Genomic DNA, 18,234 nt, shown 5'->3' with positions numbered 1-18,234 from the left:
TGTAGGCTACGATTTGCCATAATATGTTCATTTTTGGAGCGGCACAGTGGTGTAGTGGTTAGCGCTGTCGCCTCACAGCAAGAAGGTCTGGGTTCGAGCCCCGTGGCCGGCGAGGGCCTTTCTGTGCGGAGTTTGCATGTTCTCCCCGTGTCCGCGTGGGTTTCCTCCGGGTGCTCCGGTTTCCCCCCACAGTCCAAAGACATGCAGGTTAGGTTAACTGGTGAATAAATTGACTGTGAATGTGAATGGTTGTTTGTGTCTAAACACAGTCCACATTGTCCACAGTGACGTTGTCCCTGTTTACATTATTTCGAATCAGCGGATCATCAGATTAACATTTTTAAAACGATTCGCGTGCACACAGCAACGCCAATACACGATTCGTGTGCACACAGCAACGCCAATACACGGATACGCTAATCACATGACTAATTAGACGGCACGTCACATGATCCCAGTGCATATCGGGCATGCGCGAGTCACTCACCACTTGCAAGTGGAAGGATGGCAAGCGAACACCTTCTCCAGCAGATAAACACACCTGGCTGTGATGTTCATGTTCTCACTGAGTTTAAGCGCCTGAAGGAGGTTGAAATGTGTAAATAAACCTCAGTGCGGCTCAGCGCTTCCTCCTGCGCTCCAAATCACTCCGCCCTGAACAGCGAGTACCCTCTGGAGGGTGCGCACTCCGGCCCTGCGCAGCTCACAGAGCGCGCGAGTGAAGCGCACGAGCAGTGATTCGGGAATGAGCCGCTGTGTGTGTGATCCCAACGCCAGCGAATCAGGAAGGTGGATGTCACAGTGACGTTGTCCAATGACGACGTCAGCTAGAGCTCAGCACAGCGTATCTGCGTATCCTCAATGTTTACACAGCACCGGACCAGACACGAACTGGATTGAATACGTGGGCCCTGGCGGATTCCCGTTTCCCGGCGTTTTAATGTGAACGGACAGTGCATCCGCGAAGAAAACGAGACAGATACGGACTAATGTAAACTTGGCCTATGTGTCAGCCCTGTGATGACCTGGCGACTTGTCCAGGGTGTACCCCGCCTTTCGCCCGTAGTCAGCTGGGATAGGCTCCAGCTTGCTTGCGACCCTGTAGAACAGGATAAAGCGGCTACAGATAATGAGATGAGATGTTCATTTTTGTTAAATTTCTGGAATGATGGAGTCATATCCCTTAGGGCTAATCTTTTTTTATGAAGCATAAACTACGCTTAATGCTGTAAACTTAAACAATAAAGGCATAGAAATGCTAATTTTGTATCCTGTCGTATCTTTAGACATTACAATACAATGCAGTTCAATTAATGTTAATATGAATAGGCCTAAAGTTACAGTATTTCTATCACAATTTGCCAGACTTTGACCTTTTGTCTGTTCTTGCGATGACTGTTCCTTGTATTGTGCCATGAGCCATCACTGTGGCTATTATATTCTACTGTTTTTAACCATAAGCCTAGCTCAGTCAGATACTCCGTGCTTCCACGGAAGGCGGTCGCATTTTCTGCTCTCCCTCTCCCTCCTTTTTTTCCTTGCTTGTGCTTGTGTGTCTTGTCTCGTCTGCTGTACTTTTTGAAGAGACTCTCCCTGCATTACTTTCTAAACTAAAAAAAGCATGGAATTGATAAACTGGTCTCCTAACGAAATTGACACAGTTTTCTCGACGAGAAGTCTGGGTTCGGGGGAACCCATCTGTCCTGCCGGAATGTTTGCGGCTGGTTACACGATGGACGCATGGGAGCGGTGGTGGGTCGTGTGCCTGGCGATTCTTTCTGTGGAGGACATTGAAGATATCTAGCTACCTATTCGGAACCACGATTACAGGACTTTTGCTGATTGGATTAGGCATTGCCCTGGTATATCCTTTTTTTCCTTATCTCTCCTCATGTTGTGTTTCCTTTTAATCTTCATCCCTGTCTTCCTGTCCTGTCTACCCTAAGTCAATTGTATGTTGTATATGTACAGACAGGTTGATGGCTAATTTCGCTGGTACATGTGACTAGTGACAATAAAGGGCATCATTATCATCATACCACATCACCTTCCACTGGATGTGTGATGAGCTAATTGAGCGTCTTGAGCTACATTTAGATTGCCAAATCCATACTTCCAGTTACAGTGGTGCTTGAAAGTTTGTGAACCCTTTAGAATTTTCTATATTTCTGCATAAATGACCTAAAACATCGGATTTTCACACAAGTCCTAAAAGTAGATAAAGAGAACCCAGTTAAACAAATGAGATAAAAATATTATAATTGGTCATTTATTTATTGAAGAAAATGATCCAATATTACATATCTGTGAGTGGCAAAAGTATGTGAACCTTTGCTTTCAGTTTCTGGTGTGACCCCCTTGTGCAGCGATAACTGCAACTAAATGTTTCCGGTAACTGTTGATCAGTCCTGTACACCAGCTTGGAGGAATTTTAGCCCATTCCTCTGTACAGAACAGCTTCAACTCTGGGATGTTGGTGGGTTTCCTCACATGAACTGCTCGCTTCAGGTCCTTCCACAACATTTCGATTGGATTAAGGTCAGGACTTTGACTTGGCCATTCCAAAACATTAACTTTATTCTTCTTTAACCATTCTTTGGTAGAATGACTTGTGTGCTTTGGGTCGTTGTCTTGCTGCATGACCCACCTTCTCTTGAGATTCAGTTCATGGACAGATGTCCTGACATTTTCCTTTAGAATTCGCTGGTATAATTCAGAATTCATTGTTCCATCAATGATGGCAAGCCATCCTGGCCCAGATGCAGCAAAACAGGCCCAAACCATGATACTACCACCACCATGTTTCACAGATGGGATAAGGTTCTTATGCTGGAATGCAGTGTTTTTTTTTCTACAAACATAATTCTTATTTAAACCAAAAAGTTCTATTTTGGTCTCATCCATCCACAAAACATTTTTCCTTCTGGTTTGTCCACATGCTCTTGGACTGTAGACAAGCAGCAATGTTCTTTTTGGACAGCAGTGGCTTTCTCCTTGCAGCCCTGCCATGCACACCATTGTTGTTCAGTGTTTTCCTGATGGTGGACTCATGAACATTAGCCAATGTGAGAGAGGCCTTCAGTTGCTTAGAAGTTACCCTGGGGTCCTTTGTGACCTCGCCGACTATTACACGCCTTGCTCTTGGAGTGATCCTTGTTGGTCAACCACTCCTGGGGAGGGTAACAATGGTCTTGAGTTTCCTCCATTTGTACACAATCTGTCTGACTGTCGATTGGTGGAGTCCAAACTCTTTAGAGATGGTTTTGTAACCTTTTCCAGCCTGATGAGCATCAGTAACACTTTTTCTGAGGTCCTCAGAAATCTCCTTTGTTCGTGCCATGATACACTTCCACAAACATGTGTTGTGAAGATCAGACTTTGATAGATCCCTGTTCTTTAAATAAAACAGGGTGCCCACTCACACCTGATTGTCATCCCATTGATTGAAAACATCTGACTCTAATTTCACCTTCAAATTAACTGCTCATCCTAGAGCAGGGGTGTCAAACCTGATCCATAAAGGGCCGTGTGGCTGCAGGTTTTCATTCCAGCCATGCAGCAACACACCTGACTTGGCTCATTCAATCAACTGAACTGTCTTCACACAGTCAAATACTTGCAGCCACACCCACCCTTGATTAAAGGGTGGGTGTGTCAGTTGATTGAATGAGCCAAATCAGGGTGCTGCTGCATGGCTGGAATGAAAACCTGCAGCCACACGGCCCTTTATGGATCAGGTTTGACACCCCTGTCCTAGAGGTTCACATACTTTTGCCACTCACAGATATGTAATATTGGATCATTTTCCTCAATAAATAAATGACCAAGTATAATATTTTTGTCTCATTTGTTTAGCTGGGTTCTCTTTATCTACCTTTAGGACTTGTGTGAAAATCCGATGATGTTTTAGGTCATATTTATGCAGAAATATAGAAAATGCTAAAGGGTTCACAAACTTTCAAGCACCACTGTATTTTGGTGAGAGTAACTTAAAAGTAATGCAATAGTAGTGTAATGCCTTACATTTTAAATACAGTAATATTGTAATGTAACGAATTACTTTAAAATGACAGTAACGAGTAATAAATGACGCAAAACAGTTGAAGTAACTTGCCCAACACTGCCAGAATGTGCATTTAGCTGATTCAGTAGCTTGTATCTCTCGCTACTGTAAACCAAACTTTTGTTTGCGTAATTTAAGAAACTGCAGCTCGTTAATCTGCTTAGCCGAGCAAATTATTAGAGAAAACACACAACCGCTACATATTCACTCTCCAAAACTCCAGCAGCGTGCAGTCCTAATGCTACTGTTAGCACTTGCTAATCATCAGCCGGGAAACTTTTATAAGCAGTGAAAAAATAATATAAACTTGCCGTATGATTAACAAGCCGCTCTGTAACCGCTCTCTCAGCTCAAGAAAGATAACTTCTTGTTTTTTCGACGCCTCCATTTCTTTAAAACGCCAATTTATAAGTGATTTTCCTGAGTGTTAGTATTTCTGTAGTTGTGGTTACTATACCAGCAGAGAGGTTTACTGCCATCTAAAGGCAGTGGTGTGTAACTACATTCAGGTTTATGTACTGTTATGTAGCTCAGAGTTTATGGAATAAATACAGACTAAATCATCTCATCTCATCTCATTATCTCTAGCCGCTTTATCCTTCTACAGGGTCGCAGGCAAGCTGGAGCCTATCCCAGCTGACTACGGGCGAAAGGCAGGGTACACCCTGGACAAGTCGCCAGGTCATCACAGGGCTGACACATAGACACAGACAACCATTCACACTCACATTCACACCTACAGTCAATTTAGAGTCACCAGTTAACCTAACCTGCATGTCTTTGGACTGTGGGGGAAACCGGAGCACCCGGAGGAAACCCATGCGGACACGGGGAGAACATGCAAACTCCGCACAGAAAGGACCTCATCGGGTGCTGGACCCGAACCCAGGACCTTCTTGCTGTGAGGCGATAGTGCTAACCACTACACCACCATGCCGCCCATGAGAGCTACATATTTTGCACTTTTAATATGTATTAAAGGAACATGCATATATCCATCCATCATCTGTAGACGCTTATCCTGTTCTACAGGGTCGCAGGCAAGCTGGAGCCTATCCCAGCTGACTATGGGCAAGAGGCAGGGTACACCCTGGACAAATCGCCAGGTTATCGCAGGGCTGACACAGAGACACAGACAACCATTCACACTCACATTCACACCTACGGTCAATTTAGAGTCACCAGTTAACCTAACCTGCATGTCTTTGGACTGTGGGGGAAACCGGAGCACCCGGAGGAAACCCACGCGGACACGGGGAGAACATGCAAACTTCACACAGAAAGGCCCTCACTGGCCACTAGGCTTGAACCCAGGACCTTCTTGCTGTGAGGTAACAGTGCTAACCACTACACCCATGAAAGCTACATATTTTGTACTTTTAATACAACCCCGATTCCAAAAAAGTTGGTACAAAGTACAAATTGTAAATAAAAACAGAATGCAATGATGTGGAAGTTTCAAAATTCCATATTTTATTCACAATAGAACATAGATGACATATCAAATGTTTAAACTGAGAAAATGTATCATTAAAGAGAAAAATTACATGATTTTAAATTTCATGACAACAACACATCTCAAAGTTGGGACAAGGCCATATTTACCACTGTGTTTACCCTTTTCTCTTTACAACAGTCTGTAAATGTCTGGGGACTGAGGAGACAAGTTGCTCAAGTTTAGGGATAGGAATGTTAACTCATTCTTGTCTAATGTAGGATTCTAGTTGCTCAACTGTCTTAAGTCTTTTTTGTCGTATCTTCCATTTTATGATGTGCCAAATGTTTTCTATGGGTGAAAGATCTGGACTGCAGGCTGGCCAGTTCAGTACCCGGACCCTTCTTCTACGCAGCCATGATGCTGTAATTGATGCAGTATGTGGTTTGGCATTGTCATGTTGGAAAATGCAAGGTCTTCCCTGAAAGAGACGCCGTCTGGATGGGAGCATATGTTGCTCTAGAACCTGGATATACCTTTCAGCATTGATGGTGTCTTTCCAGATGTGTAAGCTGCCCATGCCACACGCACTAATGCAACCCCATACCATCAGAGATGCAGGCTTCTGAACTGAGCGCTGATAACAACTTGGGTCGTCCTTCTCCTCTTTAGTCCGAATGACATGGCGTCCCTGATTTCCATAAAGAACTTCAAATTTTGATTCGTCTGGCCACAGAACAGTTTTCCACTTTGCCACAGTCCATTTTAAATGAGCCTTGGCCCAGAGAAGACGTCTGTGCTTCTGGATCATGTTTAGATACGGCTTCTTCTTTGAACTATAGCGTTTTAGCCGGCAACGGCGGATGGCACGGTGAATTGTGTTCACAGATAATGTTTTCTGGAAATATTCCTGAGCCCATTTTGTGATTTCCAATACAGAAGCATGCCTGTATGTGATGCAGTGCCATCTAAGGGCCCGAAGATCACGGGCACCCAGTATGGTTTTCCGGCCTTGACCCTTACACACAGAGATTCTTCCAGATTCTCTGAATCTTTTGATGATATTATGCACTGTAGATGATGATATGTTCAAATTCTTTGCAATTTTACACTGTTGAACTCCTTTCTGATATTGCTCCACTATTTGTCGGTGCAGAATTAGGGGGACTGGTGATTCTCTTCCCATCTTTACTTCGGAGAGCCGCTGCCATTCCAAGATGCTCTTTTTATACCCAGTCATGTTAATGACCTATTGCCAATTGACCTAATGAGTTGCAATTTGGTCCTCCAGCTGTTCCTTTTTTGTACCTTTAACTTTTCCAGCCTCTTATTGCCCCTGTCCCAACTTTTTTGAGATGTGTTACTGTCATGAAATTTCAAATGAGCCAATATTTGGCATGAAATTTCAAAATGTCTCACTTTCGACATTTGATATGTTGTCTATGTTCTATTGTGAATACAATATCAGTTTTTGAGATTTGTAAATTATTGCATTCCGTTTTTATTTACAATTTGTACTTTGTCCCAACTTTTTTGGAATCGGGGTTGTATATATTAAAGGTATATATATATATATATATATATATATATATATATATATATATATATATATATATATATATATCTCCCTGTGATAACCTGGCGACTTGTCCAGGGTGTACCCCGCCTTTCGCCCGTAGTCAGCTGGGATAGGCTCCAGCTTGCCTGCGACCCTGTAGAAGGATAAAGCGGCTAGGGATAATGAGATTATATATATATATATATATATATATATATATATATATATATATATATATATATATATATATATATTCCCACTGTGTTGCATCACCTCTACTTTTCACAACACTCTGTAAATGTTTGGTAAAATTTTGAAGTGAAATGTTGCCTGATATAGGATTTCAGTTGCTCAACAGTTTGGGTTCTCCTTTGTTATATTTTTCATTTCATAATGTGCCAAATGTTTTCAATGAGATACAGATCTGGACTGCAGACAGACCAGTTTAGCACCTGGATTCTTTTACTACGGAGCCATGCAGTTTTAATACAGTATGTGCAGAATGTGGTTTGGCATTGTCTTGCTGAAAGAAGCAAAAAGACATCATCTGGATGGCACACATTGCTCCAAAACCTGTATATATAATTCAACATTCATGATGCTTTCCCAGATGTGCAAGCTACCCATGTCATGTGCACTAATGCCCTCCATACATCACAGATGCCGGCTTTTGAACTGTGCACTGATAACAAGCTGGATGGTCCCTCTGCTCCTTAGCCTGGAGGACGTGGTGTCCATGATTTACAAAAAGAATTTCAAATTTCAATTCATCAGACCACAGGACAGTTCTTAACTTCACCTCAGTCCATTGTAAAAGAGCTCGGGCCCAGAGAAGGCGGCAGTGTTTCTGGATATTGTTTATATCTGGTGTTAACTTGCATTTCTGGATGCAGTATTGAACTGTTTTCACAGACGATGGTTTTCTGAAGTGTTCCTGAGCCCATGCAATGATTTCCGATACAACATCATGTATATTTTTGATGTTCTCTGGGATGCTCTTTTTATACCCGATCATGTCGCTGACCTGTTGACAATTAACCTAATTAGGGTTTTTTTTGCTTGTTTTTTTTAACACTACACAACTTTTCCAGCCTTTTGTTGCCCACCCCAACTTTTCTGAAATGTGTTACTGGCACTAAATTCAAAATGGGCATACAAATTTTTTTCAAAAAACAATGAAATTTCTCAGTTTCAACACTTGATATGTTGTCTTTGTAGTATTTTCAATGAACACTAGATAAATTAACAGCTTTAAGTATCCTAAAAGTTTACGAAATGCTAAATTTCAGTGTATTTACTTATAACTTTAAGAATTCTTCTAGTATAACTTTAAGAAGTCAGGAAAAGTCACTTAAAGATAATGAAATGCTGTTAAAAATTTAACATTTAAATTTACTTAAAGTCACTACTTTTAAGAATACCAATAAACGGTCTTAAAGTTACTAGTATATTTAATGAATTTAAAAAGATCAGTAACGGTACTTAAATTTACTACTAAATGTAAGGGCTAGTATTAAAGGTAATTTAAATACACTACTAAATTTAAGGTTCCTTTAACGTTTAGATTAAAAGCAGTTAAATTCACCTTTTCACCGAGTGGACATTAGGGTTTCTGTGATTTGCAGATCATAGCATTCTGTTTTTATTTACATTTTACACAGCATTCCAACTTTTTTGGAAACAGGGTTGTATTTAATTTGACCAGCAATAATTTGAATTAAAGCATTACAACTTAAAAAAGTAATAAACAATTTAAAACATTAAAAAATGAACAGTTGCTTTAAATAGCATACTACGAAGGCACTTTTCAGTAAGCATCAGTTAAATTAACATTAACCATGACATACAGCTATATCTTTACACTGGTCTGTAACATTATAGCTCTATCTTGTGTAACTAATCTAGTGCATTTAAAGGGTACTTAATACAGTGCAAGTATTTCGATAAAGAGAACTAATTCTTGCATAACATTTCAGTAGAGTCTCTGTACCAGTAAAATATTCACAGTACTATTGTAACTGGTCCTCTCCTTTCTTTGTTTTTTATTCGAAATTAACTGCAACACATTTATGCATTACCATCACCATCATTTAATTAAGCTTGTTTCATTTGGGGCACTTAGTGTTACAGGGATCACCTGATTTGAAGAGTCCATAAACACTGACTAAAGGAAACATTGACATGGCCCCTAACATGGAACCGAGTTGCACTACAGCACCACACCACACAAGGGCGCTGCGTCCTTCATCTCGCAGGATCACACCAACGATCACCTTCACATAGGACAGAGTGAGGGCAAATATCACCCAAGTTATCACCTGTATCGTAACAGAGAGGGGGAGGGGGTGTTAAATATAAAACACAATGTCCAATCATGTTAAAGCACACCACAATAAAAACTCTGAGGACATCTGACCATCACACCCATATGCCCTTGCTGAAAATCACATTCCAGATTTTGTTCCCTCTTTTCTCTTATAATAACCTCCACTCTATAAGAATCTCATGGGGTTTCAGTTCTGCAGTTTTGATCTGCAGAATCATACGCTCAGTAATTTATGTAACTAAAGCCAAAAATGTCAAAATATTCCATAACATTATCTTATATCATGCCTTCCATGATTACTGGCACACCTTGTAAAGATTAGCTAAAAGGGTTAGACAAAATATCCACCTTTTGATGAAGTTTCTTCATTTCACATTGGAAAAAATTAGAAATTTATAATTAAATGAGATTTAAAAAAATATTTCTTGATGAGGTACTTGTTTTTCTCTGAATAAATTTATTTCAATTAAAGGTCAGATTTTTCTCATTTTTTCAGTGTGAGATGAAGCTACTTCACCAAAAGGTGGATTTTTTTCCTAACTCTTTTTTACTGATCTTTACAAGGAGTGCCAGTAATCATGGAGGGCACTGTTTGTTTAACACTAACGTTAGCTAAGCTAACTAGCTTAGCACTCAGTTTCTGCAGCTAAACATTTCTGGGAATCCTTTACTCCTGGACACTATAAGTCCAAACCTGAAGAGTTTATGTTGTGATCACTGATTTAGCGCATACATGACTCTCTTTAATATTTTCCCCAGAAATTAGGGCTGTGCTCGTTTGCCATCAGTTGCTCACGATATCGTACCATATATATCGCAATATATCGAGTTAAACGATGTCTTTAATGTATTGTAAGCAGAGGGCGCGAATACGTTTGGCGCCAAAATTATTCAATCAATGAGTCTCGAGACGAGGCCATGGAGACATGTGGGACGTAATTAGCGGCTTGCAGCGTCTGTAGTAGAGCGCACTGAAGCAGAGCACCTAATTTCTAGTGTGCATGCCCTGAGTAACTGGAAGCACCATTTGAAAATAAAAATGTTTTTGGTTGGAACAGGTTGCAAGCATGAATTTCCATCGATTTCTGGCATGAAACATGCTTTAAATCAAGTGAAAATTGATGACAACCTGCTACAGAACCAGGAGATATGCGTGAAATATGTCATATATGGGATTTTCGATTTTCAAGTGAGTAAACGATATCGTATCGTACCCCCAAAAATCGTGCATGATCGAGTATCGTGAGCTGTGAGCACAGCCCTACCAGAAATGCACAGAAAATCTGTTTTAAATGATGACTAACTTTTGAACTGTGTTGACAATTTGATCCAAACACCATTTGGAAAATGACATTTTTTTGGGGGGGCGGCACGGTGGTGTAGTGGTTAGCGCTGTCGCCTCACAGCAAGAAGGTCCTGGGTTCGAGCCCCATGGCCGGCGAGGGCCTTTCTGTGTGGAGTTTGCATGTTCTCCCCGTGTCCGCGTGGGTTTCCTCCGGGTGCTCCGGTTTCCCCCACAGTCCAAAGACATGCAGGTTAGGTTAACTGGTGACTCTAAATTGACCGTAGGTGTGAATGTGAGTGTGAATGGTTGTCTGTGTCTATGTGTCAGCCCTGTGATGACCTGGTGACTTGTCCAGGGTGTACCCCGCCTTTCGCCCGTAGTCAGCTGGGATAGGCTCCAGCTTGCCTGCGACCCTGTAGAAGGATAAAGCGGCTAGAGATAATGAGATGAGATGAGACATTTTTGGGGGTCAGAGGATCTTATTAACAAGTTAGGATAAGAATCATTTACAGTACTTTTTTCTTGACATTAGTTTATGACACTGGGGAAGGTGGTCCTATTAAGGACACCTAAACACATACAGAACACACAAATCCATACGTAACTAGGAAAATACAGGAAAAATTAATTGTAGCTTTCAGTTAGTAGAGATATGCAAGACATTGAGTTTGCATAGTTCATGAAGATATTTATGTTCTGTCTGTTGGTATGTGATTGTATCACAATTGGAGTTGAGAGACATGTAACTGGTAGAAGCCTCACCATGAGTGCAGCTCCTAATTCATGATGAACCAATAGAGGACAGGGACTTAGTGCTGCCATGGCCATGATGTAGGCTCCAAATCCTGTACCAGCCACTGTGAGAACCCCCATCAACATCAGAGACCTGGGGTTGAGGAAACGGTAAGTCAGGATATACATTAAAGCCTTGCATTCATTTATTTTATCTGTCTGTGTATTACCTGATTGGGAAAAACATGGCGATAAAGCAGGCCACAGGGTTAGCCACTGCAGCCATAGTAGTCGCCAAGTGATAGGCCTGATTACCATACGGCAGGCAGGAGTAGGATTGTACTGAAGGGAGAACCGCATTGGTTAATGCATTAACCCAAGCCAGAACAACAAAAATGAAGACCACCTCTACTCTGTTGTAGGTGCCTTTCCCAAAGGTGCTGCGAGGTTTATTTGTTGGACCCTCTGGATGTTCCAGCATGGGTGTCTGTTCTGCTGGATGGTTCTGCAAGGTGAGGCTAATGTCAGCCTTTTCTTGGTGCTTTGCATTACCAAGATACTTCTCACATTTATGTTCTTGGACTACAGCAGGATAGTAGTTGAGCATCACGAAAGCACCCAGGCACATTGCCATCATGATGCTGAGGAACAGGAAGAAAACCTGGACAGAGAAGTTAGCTGGTTGGTAATGTGCCTCTAGTTCACCACTGGTCCCTTCAGTGTAGTTGACAATGCTTAAATTTGCATTTGCTGTAGCATTTTTGCATTGGACCACCCCGACACCCTGAATCAGAGCCACCAGAGCTGGAATCAGGCCACTCAGGCCCTCTCCAACGAAATAGGTAGTGAGGTACCGAGGCTGGAGCCTCATCATAAATGGCAGGAAGGTGACAGAGGAGGTGCAGTCCACTACTGAGAGTAGGAAACTGAGAGACAGCAGAGCTACACTGTGTAGATTATTTCCAACAAATAGTGTGTGCTTCCAAAGGAAGGCCAGTAGGAAGGTGGCCAGAATGCCCAACACTACAATTGTATAGATGACTGGTCGTTCATCCAGTGCTCCTGGCCTGAAGTGGTGCATTAGTGTGATGAAAAGTGGTCCAACATTCGCCAACTGGATGATTACAGTGAGGTAGGAGGGCAGGTACCAACGTTCAGGGATCTCATGTACAATCAGTGGGAGCTCAACCCACATCCCATTGATGGCGACCCATGACCCAATGCCAAAGAGGCAAGCCAATACGTGTGTCAACAGTGACATGATGCAGAGAATGATTTCAGTTTTTGATTAGCCAGCAGGTAGTAATGAAGGTCATCTGAAACATAAACAAGAGATATCATTAAAGCAGGTTCACCATTTCTCAGCTCCTCATATAGCTTCTATGAGCAAATCTATCGGCTTCTAGCGTCAAGGGTTCTCAAATTTCTTGTAGCCAGGGACACTTAACTTCTAAAGAGTAATTTAAATTCCATGGACCGCCTCCATACAGATTTAAAGCAAACAGACATGAAGTAAAAATACAGAATGTCTTCTCATTAGTATATTATAGCCCTTACGTAGTGAGTGTATGTACTATAGCAGCTATTTGGCAGCATTAACGGCTTAATTAAAACCTTAATACAAAACACTAAATTATATTGCTTCGCCACAATAACTACTGTTTCTAGAAACAAGTGTGTGTGTTTTTTCTAGAAACAGTAGTTATTGTGGCAAAGAATAAATAAATAAATAAATAAATATATATATATCAAAGTCCTTCCCACACCATTCATGGCACATTTGGCAGCAATGATCTCCGTTTCGTAGCCCTCAGCCTCTTGCCTATATTACATAGCTAGGGTTACAGTGGGGGGCTAGTCCTCTGGTAACCACAAGAGCTTGACTCCCCACTCACCTGTATTGCAGCATGCCTTGCCAGACAGCAGTAGGCACCATTTTTATAATGGTCTTTGGTATGACCCGACCGTGAGTAGAACTCGCGATCTCCCGATCGAGAGGCGGGGACACTAACCACTAGGCCACTCGCTGGTGTGTGTATATAATATATATATTTTAATATATGAATACAAGTGTTTTACTGGGAAATATACCACTACTTGTATGTTTAATACGAGCTACATCTGGGACATGGAGATCCAAAACTGTGACATAAATATCTATATGTCACTCGTGAGGAAATTGATGAATTGTTTTGATAAATTTGAGTACTTTGTGAATGTGTCTATATAAGAAAAAGAACATCACCCGTTGGCTTGAAGAAATGAAGTTTAACTTCTCATATCGAAAAACTTGCATTTTTCCTACGAAATACATCGCGGATCTGAGTGACATATTTTCCTATATTTCGCTCTGATGACGTCACTCCCAGTGTTTTCCCACTGACTGGACGCACGTCAAAATGGTGAACCGGTTCAAAATTAAAACTGTTTTGATTAACTTGCGTTTTTTTTGTGTGTGTGGATGTCTCATCTCATCTCATTATCTCTAGCCGCTTTATCCTGTTCTACAGGGTCGCAGGCAAGCTGGAGCCTATCCCAACTGACTACGGGCAAAAGGCGGGGTACACCCTGGACAAGTCGCCAGGTCATCACAGGGCTGACATATAGACACAGACAACCATTCACACCTACGGTCAATTTAGAGTCACCAGTTAACCTAACCTGCATGTCTTTGGACTGTGGGGGAAACCGGAGCACCCGGAGGAAACCCACGTGGACACGGGGAGAACATGCAAACTCCACACAGAAAGGCCCTCGCCGGCCACGGGGCTCAAACCTGGACCTTCTTGCTGTGAGGCGACAGCGCTAACCACTACCCCACCGTGCCGCCTCTCTCTCTCTCTCTCTCTCTCTATATATATATATATATATATATATATGAGTGATTCCACGCTTATGGGGACATGAACTTATAGGTACTGAAATGGGGACATGAACTTATTTTTAAAAATTCACCTAAAACCATTTCTTTTTTTTACCATCAGGTCACAAAACATGTAATCTTTAATGAATGATATGTTAAAAGATAACTTTAATTTTCTGAGATGTAATAAAAACATATTTATATGCCAAAGTCAGAACGTAACAGAAGGGGCGGCACGGTGGTGTAGTGGTTAGCGCTGTCGCCTCACAGCAAGAAGGTCCTGGGTTTGAGCCCCGGGGCCGGCGAGGGCCCTTCTGTGTGGAGTTTGCATGTTCTCCCCGTGTCCGCGTGGGTTTCCTCCGGGTGCTCCGGTTTCCCCCACAGTCCAAAGACATGCAGGTTAGGTTAACTGGTGACTCTAAATTGACCGTAGGTGTGAATGTGAGTGTGAATGGTTGTCTGTGTCTATGTGTCAGCCCTGTGATGACCTGGCGACTTGTCCAGAGTGTACCCTGCCTTTCGCCCGTAGTCAGCTGGGATAGGCTCCAGCTTGCCTGCGACCCTGTAGAAGGATAAAGCGGCTAGAGATAATGAGATGAGATGAGAACGTAACAGAAGTGTTGTGGACATATATATTCTCAATTTTAACAATGTAGAATTACTTTTTGAAACATAGGAAGGTGATGTTTTAGCAAATATAATTAATAAACATGTGTAGTAGAATAAACATACACATTCTTTCAATAAGATTAACATGGTATATAGCTAGATTGTAATGAATTTGTAACAGACGCGAGATGGACAATCATAATAGAAGTAATGTAACAGACATCATTTTGGAACTCATAGGCTTGACTTTGGCATATAAATATGTTTTTATTACATCTCAGAAAATTAAAGTTATCTTTTAACATATCATTCATTAAAGATTACATGTTTTGTGACCTGATGGTAAAAAAAGAAATGGTTTTAGGTGAATTTTTAAAAATAAGTTCATGTCCCCATTTCAGTACCCATAAGTGTGGAATCACTCATATATATATATATATATATATATATATATATATATATATATATATATATATATATATGTGTGTGTGTGTGTGTGTGTGTGTGCACATTATATGTCCTATTTTTTATTAATTGGCAAAAAATTGCAAAGTTCTCTGTAGATGAAAAAATGTCTTTTAAACATAATCCACAAAATCAACAGCTGCTGAAAGAAAAATTAATTGGAAAGTATGTTCTAAATTGGAATAAATTTGTTTTGTAATTTCACCTCTCAGCCACTACTAGTGGGTTTTAGGTATATATACACAATCTGAAGGAGAGTTAAAGCAGAACCCATTTCAGAAGTTAAGAAACCTCAACTATCCAAAGAAAAGTGTGCTTTCTCTCGGTGTACAAAGGATACAGCCAAAACTTCTTTCTGTAGAAAGCAAGATGAATTTAGAACAATTTTAGACAATGTAAAGGTTAAAATCACAGTTATAATACAAATCTCATCATTTCGCATGCTGTTTGAACATGTTCTAAGAGTTACTCAGTGGGTCTGGCAGAGGTCACATAACCTGTCCCCAAAAATCCCACTGACCTACACCTGACCATCAACACATACGGTACTAATCATTTACTACACATTTAATACTATATTATAAGGACATATTTAAGTAAACAAGCTACTTTAACCCTAAACAGTAAACACTTCCTCCTCTTCTTCTTCCTCTACTCATTTATTCACATTTACTTCCTCCTTCCATTCGGATAGTACATAATGATAACCTACAAACCTAGCTGAAGAAGGAGCTTTAGGTACTGAGTGTCCTTGGATCCCCTTTTACTTTCTACAAATAAAAATCCATCACTACACACACAAAGCCACATAGCCTACCTTAGGCCACCCGACTCTGCGATTGTATTCAATACATTCTAAACAAGGTGATTCTAGTTACATCAGCCAGCATGTGTACACTAATACATTCTCTCTCTCTCTCTCTCTCTCTCTCTCATGCTGTTCAACTGACTGTAGAAACAGTGCGCAGGCGCAAGCTTCCTGTGCGTCACATTCTCACCCTCTTACCCAATGGAAGACATGGCCATGTGCTCAGCCCTCCCTGTCTACCATGATGAAAAAGAGATCAGGGAGAGGAGCAGGACTCATGATGTAGGAAGACACCTCCTCCACTCCTCATCCACTCCTCCTCCATTTCCTGTTCAAGCTTGTAATTTTCCACAACCAGGAAGTGTGTAAAACACTGCGAAGGAGCTGCCCATACCTTATGCTTAAAACTGGAGCTCTGTTTTTTTGAATAATGCATTTTCCTGTTTGAACATCAACAGTACATGAATATATGTTTTCGAGCTCCAGTACTGTGCAAAAGTCTTAGGCACCCTCTTTTTTCATACACACTTTGTTATAGATTTCCATTTTATGACCTCTCGAGTCAGTACAAAAACATTTTAGAGTTCCGAACATTCGTTTTCCAGCACAAAATTAGATGTTACAGAAAAAAAGAATGTTTGTTTGTATTTGAGCAGTATATTACATGAGAGCACTTTTCAGATTAAAAAAGAAAACATAATGAAGGCTACTGGGTTTTGCTGCAAAATTAAGAAGCGAGTGTGACAAAGTGTCCAGAAGAACTGTGGCTGGTTCTGTAAGATGCTCAGTAAAACCTACAGCTCATTTCCTTATAAAACTGCCCTCACTGTACCTGAGACTACTACTTTTTATTTTTAAGCAAAGGGTCGTCTCACACCATATACTGACTTTGTTTCATTTATTATGGCTTACTGCTGTTTATAGTATTTTTTTAATGTTGAAACATTTCATTTCATTATTTTTAAGCCATTTTTGGTCTACAGCATTTGTGCCTAAGACTTGCACAGTACTGTATATCCTTCTACTGATTAATCCTGAAGTTCATAAAACGCCCTTCATTTCGCTGCCACAAACATCTGATTACTTGTTCATTTACTTGATTCAAGATATTCTGCTCGTGTAAGAATGTCCTCCAAGATACTTAACCCTTAATAATTAACATACTTAAAATGTACTCCATTTTACTGCTATGAAGATCTTATTATTTATCTAATGATACTCTACCCTGATAATAGGAACATGATAAAGTTAAAAAAAAAAAGACACCACTATTTATGTTATCTTTGTAGATAATTCTGTGTTAGTTTCTGTCAGTTTGATTCAGGACATAAACAGAGATTCAATATAATTTTTTCACTCTTTTCTAACATCTTGTCTTGTGAAAAAACTAAAATAAAATAAAAATAATGGCCATGACCCATTTTGCATAACATAAGCCACTTAATCACTTAAAAATAATCACATACATTCCAATTTTTTTTTCTTAATTAAGAAAATTGCACCGGTTTCTAGGATAGATTGGTTTATGTTTATGCTTATTACAGAGGGAAAGTGCATTCCACTGAGCTCTAGCACTGGGCCATTTCCGGGAAATAAGAGTTTCGGTCATGGTAACAGCGTGTGTATGTCAGCCTCGGTTTGGAGTTTTCGGTTTCGAAAACTGTAAGAGGTAAGAGTAGAATAATATAAAGTACAGACACTCAGTATATTTTACTTCCGTGATTTTTAAATTGTTCATTTTTGGATTACGCTTCATTTTTGTGGCTACTGCCTCATAGAGTATATATATATATATATATATATATATATATATATATATATATATATATATATTAGTGCTGTCAAAAATGTCGCGTTATTAACGCGTTAACTTGACTCAATTTTAACGGCGATAATTTTTTTATCGCGAGATTAACGCTCTGTGACATGATGCCACGCCCCGCACAGCCAGAATCCTCTGCCCTCCCCCGAAGAGCCACGGTGCTCGGCTTAGGTTTCATTTTCCCATCGGCGGCTCCAGCCCCACTTTGCAGTGGCTGTGACAAGACGTGTTATGCTCTGCAATAAAAAAAAAAACCACTGGTACAACC

The 18,234-nt window shown here is 40.7% G+C and overlaps 2 protein-coding genes across 7 annotated transcripts in view; both read right to left on the bottom strand.

Annotated features, from left to right (window-relative positions):
- Positions 1 to 4,530, bottom strand: part of ube3d (ubiquitin protein ligase E3D) — a 28,151-nt gene extending 23,621 nt beyond the window's left edge. For both annotated transcript variants that reach the window (XM_060922302.1, XM_060922303.1), the window contains exon 1: positions 4,375 to 4,530. In XM_060922302.1, the coding sequence (XP_060778285.1) occupies positions 4,375 to 4,451 (77 nt within the window). In that variant the 5' untranslated portion in view covers positions 4,452 to 4,530. The remainder of the gene's footprint in view (positions 1 to 4,374) is intronic.
- Positions 4,531 to 8,736: 4,206 nt separating this feature from the next.
- On the bottom strand, positions 8,737 to 16,271 carry zgc:91890 (solute carrier family 52, riboflavin transporter, member 3-B). 5 transcript variants are annotated; one of them, XM_060922298.1, is made up of 5 exons: positions 16,154 to 16,271; positions 15,542 to 15,691; positions 11,630 to 12,715; positions 11,430 to 11,553; positions 8,737 to 9,374 (listed from the first exon to the last, which is right to left on the bottom strand). In XM_060922298.1, exons 3-5 carry the CDS (start codon positions 12,658 to 12,660, stop codon positions 9,162 to 9,164), a joined length of 1,368 nt encoding a protein of 455 aa, XP_060778281.1. In that variant the 5' UTR covers positions 12,661 to 12,715; positions 15,542 to 15,691; positions 16,154 to 16,271; the 3' UTR covers positions 8,737 to 9,161. The 5 variants fall into 5 exon arrangements, with proteins under 5 accessions (XP_060778281.1, XP_060778282.1, XP_060778280.1 ...); XM_060922299.1 differs by lacking the exon at positions 16,154 to 16,271 and adding an exon at positions 16,053 to 16,126; XM_060922297.1 differs by lacking the exon at positions 15,542 to 15,691.
- Positions 16,272 to 18,234: the final 1,963 nt, after the last annotated feature.

The sequence above is a fragment of the Neoarius graeffei genome, chromosome 5 (assembly GCF_027579695.1).
Source record: "Neoarius graeffei isolate fNeoGra1 chromosome 5, fNeoGra1.pri, whole genome shotgun sequence".
NCBI lineage: Eukaryota > Metazoa > Chordata > Actinopteri > Siluriformes > Ariidae > Neoarius > Neoarius graeffei.
Note: the sequence above shows the minus strand (reverse complement) of the source record. Positions and strands in the feature narration are given on the sequence as shown.

Bases quoted from the DNA above. Each gene is read 5' to 3' on its own strand.
- zgc:91890 (XM_060922298.1), bottom strand. From the start codon at position 12,660: ATGTCACTGTTGACACACGTATTGGCTTGCCTCTTTGGCATTGGGTCA. The intron at 11,554-11,629 runs GTAATACACAGA...CCTCAACCCCAG, and splicing joins GCCATGTTTTTCCCAATCAG to GTCTCTGATGTTGATGGGGG. The intron at 9,375-11,429 runs GTGAGGCTTCTA...GTTACGATACAG, and splicing joins AATTAGGAGCTGCACTCATG to GTGATAACTTGGGTGATATT.